General features: G+C 47.3%; 2 protein-coding genes across 5 annotated transcripts in view; one reads left to right on the forward strand and one right to left on the reverse strand.

The window, feature by feature from the left end:
• The window catches only part of LOC115072645 (potassium/sodium hyperpolarization-activated cyclic nucleotide-gated channel 2-like), a 1,059-nt gene extending 894 nt beyond the window's left edge, over window positions 1-165 (forward strand). Inside the window, exon 3 of the mRNA XM_029570326.1 lies at window positions 4-165. Within this exon, the coding sequence (XP_029426186.1) occupies window positions 4-165 (162 nt within the window). The remainder of the gene's footprint in view (window positions 1-3) is intronic.
• Window positions 1-277, reverse strand: part of Znf32 (zinc finger protein 32) — a 4,527-nt gene extending 4,250 nt beyond the window's left edge. For 2 of the 4 annotated variants that reach the window (XM_008846916.2, XM_008846915.2), the window contains exon 1: window positions 141-277. The gene's annotated coding sequence lies outside the window, so the exon portion shown is untranslated. Of the gene's footprint in view, window positions 1-108 lie in introns of all 4 variants that reach the window. The other 2 variants (XM_008846917.2, XM_017801617.2) reach the window with 2 other exon arrangements.
• Between the last annotated feature and the right edge of the window lie 4,237 nt (window positions 278-4,514).

Raw genomic sequence — 4,514 nt, forward strand, 5'->3', positions numbered from 1 at the left:
CCCGCGCTCCGGCCGGCGGACCCTCCTCTGCGGGCTGCCGACCTCGCGGGGCCGGCCTGGCCTGCTACGCGCCCTGCGGGGCGGCGGACTCTCGGCGCGGCCCCTCACCCGGGCGCACGGACTCGGCGGGCCTCACTCACCGCAGCGGCCCGCGCCCGTAGATAGACAAAGCCGGCGCCGAGCCCGGAGCAGCCGCAGCAGCGCCGCGCGGCGCTGGACCACAACTCCCAGGAGCCCCCGCGCCCCTCCGCGGCACTGTGGGAAGCGCTGCTGGCGCTGGGCGGGGTCGCGCTGAAAGGCAGAGGCTGCGTGGCGCTGGCTGGTATGGTGGACCTGAGAGGTAGAGCAGGGGTCACGGATGCTGCAAATCCTCCGCCCTGGGAGGAGCATCCGTAGGATAAAAGCTCCCCCAAATGCCTAAAGCGTCCATGGAATGCTTTTACTATTTATATGCATTGCAAATAGCATTTAAGGGGACGCTGATCTCTTCACGCCCTGGAGCCCTCAGTACGCTTATGTATCCTATTGAGTGAAAAGCATCCTAAGTTTCTTCTTGCAGTGACCTTGTTCTTGTCTGCAAAGCCACATTTGTGTTAGACTGCACAGCACATTTAATGTCACAGAATGTCTCTGCTTTCTGGGACAAGTTTCAGGTCCTGCCAAGAAAGTAGAAGACAAAGCTCAGGTGGGAAATGGTTACTGTGAAGGGAAGGTATAGCCGTTTTTTTTTTTTGGTCTTTTTGAGACAGGGTTTCTCTGTAGCCCCAGCTGTCCTGGAACTCAGGACAGGCTGGCTAGTGATCCTCCTGCCTCTCCCTCTCGAGGGCTGGGATTAAAGGTGTGCGCCACCACGCCCGGCTAGTGCTTTTTTTTTTTTTTTTTTTTTTTTAAATAAATCTGCAAAAATTCTGTTAAACTGGTTTAGGAAAATGGACACGTTTCTAAACTTAATTTAAAAATTACATTTATTGTGCACTTATTCAGTGTGCGTACTGCCTCAGTGTGTGTGGAGGTCAGAGGGCAATTTAGAGGACTCAGTTCTCGCCTTCCACCATATGGGTTCCAGGGATGGAACGGAGGTCTTCAAGCCTTGCCATAGGTGCCATTGAGACATCTTAGTGGCCCTGACACACTTGATGGGAGTAGTTGGGGTTGGAGCTGGCAGATTCAGACTCATCTCGGGAGGTGTTTAGTCAGGTTTTGCCCTGTTTGAGCAAGAGGTCACATGACTTCCCAGAGTTGATTCTCTAGGTCCTGGACCACCTTGGATGGTAAGGACTAAAATATTGACTGTCCCGTAAAAAAAGAATTTTATTATTATTTGTGTGTGTGTGTGTGTGTGTGTCTATGATGTGAGTGTGGGCACATGCATGCCAGGATACACCTGAGGAGGATAGAGGACAGTTGGGATTGTCGAGGGCTCCGTCAGGTTATCGGGCTCGCCCAGCAAACACTTTTCCCCACGGAGACTTTCCACTGGTCCCTGGTGCCCGTTTTGCACCCTTTGTCCTTAAATTTAAGGTCTCCAAGGTTTGGTTATTGACAACCAGAAAGTTCTATCAGTCTTTATGAGGAAGTAACAAGTTTTAGATTTAACTTTTTATGTAACAAAGATTAGACAAAAAGAAAAAAAAACATTTAAAAATAAATCCTGAGGTTAAAAATGTTTTGTAAGTAAAGGTCTGATAAACTTATCAGAAAATATGAGTACTTACCTTGATAAAACATAAACTCTTTGTTCCTTAAGGTACTTTTTGTAAATGTTACTAAATGCAGATCAATATCTTAAGAGATTCACATTGTTTTAAACAGAGGATTGGATTTTAGTTTTCATACCAGTGTACTGAATTTTGATCTTAGGAATTTTAACAACTTTCAAACATTTAAAAATGTGAGACAGTGTAGCATAATAAACATTTATCAACATACTAAAATGACTTGAATCCAAATAATGTTTATGTGATCATGTGACAAACTAAGATTTCCTGTGTGATGGTTTGTCAGTGTTGATTGTAACTTCATGGGGTCTGGATTTACTTCCGAGACAGGCCTCCAGGCAAACCTGGGAGAGATATTTTAGATTAGTTAGCCTCTGGGCATGCACGGGAGGAACTATCTTGATTAGGTTAATGGATGTGGGAAGACCTATCCTAAAAGTGAGTGAGACAGTTCTTTGGGTTTGGATCCTGGACTGAAAAAGGAGAAAAGTGGCATAGCATCAGCAGCCATCCCCCTTGACTTCCTGACCTCAGGTGCAATGTGACCAATTGCCACAAACTCCCTTTATTGTAATTTTCTTGCCATGGTGGACTATACTCTGAAACTGTATACTAAAGGCCCTTTCTTAAGTTGCTTTTATTAGGGTGTTTGTCACAGTTACTGAAAAGTAAGGCAGCATATCCATAAGTAGTTAAACCATCAGGGCTTTGTCTGTTGCAGGTTATATGCAGACTTATTGCTAGTTTGATTTTAAAAGGGTCTTTTCCTTTTTTATGCCTTAAGAAGAGTTTGAAAGTTATAGAATGCAACCTTAGTTCTTAGTAAGAGCTGGCCAAGAAAACAGGCCACATGTCTTGGGTAGCACAACAGGTAGAGGAAATTCACAAAGAGCCCAAAATATTTATTTATACATTAACTCTGTAACTGGTTTTTTTTTTTTTTCCTTTTTGAGACAGGGTCTCCCTGTAGCTGCAGCTGGCCTGGAACTCACTATGTAGACTAGGCTGGCCTTGAACTCACAGAGATCCACCTGCCTCTGCCTCCCACGTGCTGGGACTACAGGCGTGGGCTACCATGCCTGGCTTGTAACTGTAGTTTTGGTTACAAAAGTTGTGTAGGACCCTGAGACCCTCTTCATTCACCCGCCACCCCCAATCCCTCCAGACCCCCACTAATTGCTCTTTTAGCTTCTGTAAAATGCTTGGCTATTGCTTTAGACATGCCTAGACATGCGCTGGCATGCCCTGACCCCCGCCTGCTAGTCCCCCCCCTTCCAGGAAACTATAGATTAAGCAAGCCTGGGCATGAAAACTGCCCTATAAGGTAAAAATGGAGACTCCTGGCCCCACAGATAACAGTCAGCACATTCCACAGCCCTGAGAATAGCACCTACCAATAAGAAACTTCCAGGGCTGCATCTTATACATCCAATCAGTTTAAAATTATGTTGGCGCACGCGGGCTCCTTGAACCAACCAAAATGTATCTTCAGTATCCCCCCCTTTGTCTAAAACCTATAAAAGGCTCCACTCTCCCTTACTCTGGGCTCTCAGCACGGATCGTTGAGTTGGTGAGGTCTGAGAGCCCGAGCTTAAGCCCGAATAAACCATAAACCTTTGCTTTTGCATTTTGGTGTGTTGGGTCCTCAGTGGTCTTTTTGGGGTCCAGTGGATGAGGTACAACAGGTGTCTTCTAACTCAAAGATCTGGGGAAGATAGGAAATAGTTATATTTCTTGGAGAAACTGGCTAATAAGTTTACTGATGGCAAGCATTTTGAAAGTACTTTATTATTTTTAGTGTACAAGTATATTGCCTGCATGTATGTAAGTGCATGTATGTGTTGTTCAATGTCTGTGGAGGTCAGAAGAGGGCATTGGATTCCTCTGGAACTGGAGTTATGGACTGTTGTTAGCTGCGTGTGGGTGCTGGGAATCGAACCTAGGTCCTCTCCAAGGGCAGCCAGTGCTCTTAAGTGCTGTACCATTTCTCCAGCCCCAGTAATGGCAAACATTTTAAAGTTGTGACAGAACAGATCAAGCTGCAGAATGGTGCCATGGCCCTGGGTATCATCAAAGGGCCAGTCTAGGGTGTTATAAAAGCCATATATTGTTTCTTTTTGACAGTCTGAGGATTGAATTTAGATTATTATTATTTTTTTTTCCTTTTTGTCTTTTTGAAGCAGGGTTTCCTTGTAGCCCCAGCTGTCCTGGAACTCACTATGTAGACCAGACTGGCCTTGAACTCACAGAGCTCCGCCTGCCTCTGCCTCCCAAGTGCTGTGACTACAGGCATATGCCATCACGCCTGGCTTAGATAAATTGTTTTAAAATTTAAAATATTGCTGCTTCCCTGGGCCCGCAGGACCCTCCGCAGGCCTCTCTCCTACCCACAGGCCTCTCTCAGGGGCCTTGACTCCCCCAGCCTCATTCACCCTCCCATCTCCGCCATGGTTCTCTCCTCCAAGTTTGGGCCCTGCTCCATTCCTTGTCTTGTGGCCTCAGACACCTGGGGAACCAATACTGCTCCCTGATCCTTTTTATCCAGATCAACCTAGTGCCTTCTCTGGGTCCCAGGAGCACTGCTTCTGGGCCTGGCCCTGCCCTTACCTCTCTCTGCTTCCCTGGGCCTGCACCACCCACCAGCCTCTTTCTGGGATGATGGGGCTGACCTTTCCTCTTCCTGATCCTTTGCATCCAGACCAACCCAGCTCCTCAGTGCAGTCCCCAGGAGGGCTTGGCGCTTCTTCCACCTTATCTGCCTTTGCATCCCTGGGTGGCATGGCCACCAGCTGCCCT

This window comes from Nannospalax galili, unplaced genomic scaffold (assembly GCF_000622305.1).
Source record: "Nannospalax galili isolate Female #2095 unplaced genomic scaffold, S.galili_v1.0 scaffold643, whole genome shotgun sequence".
NCBI lineage: Eukaryota > Metazoa > Chordata > Mammalia > Rodentia > Spalacidae > Nannospalax > Nannospalax galili.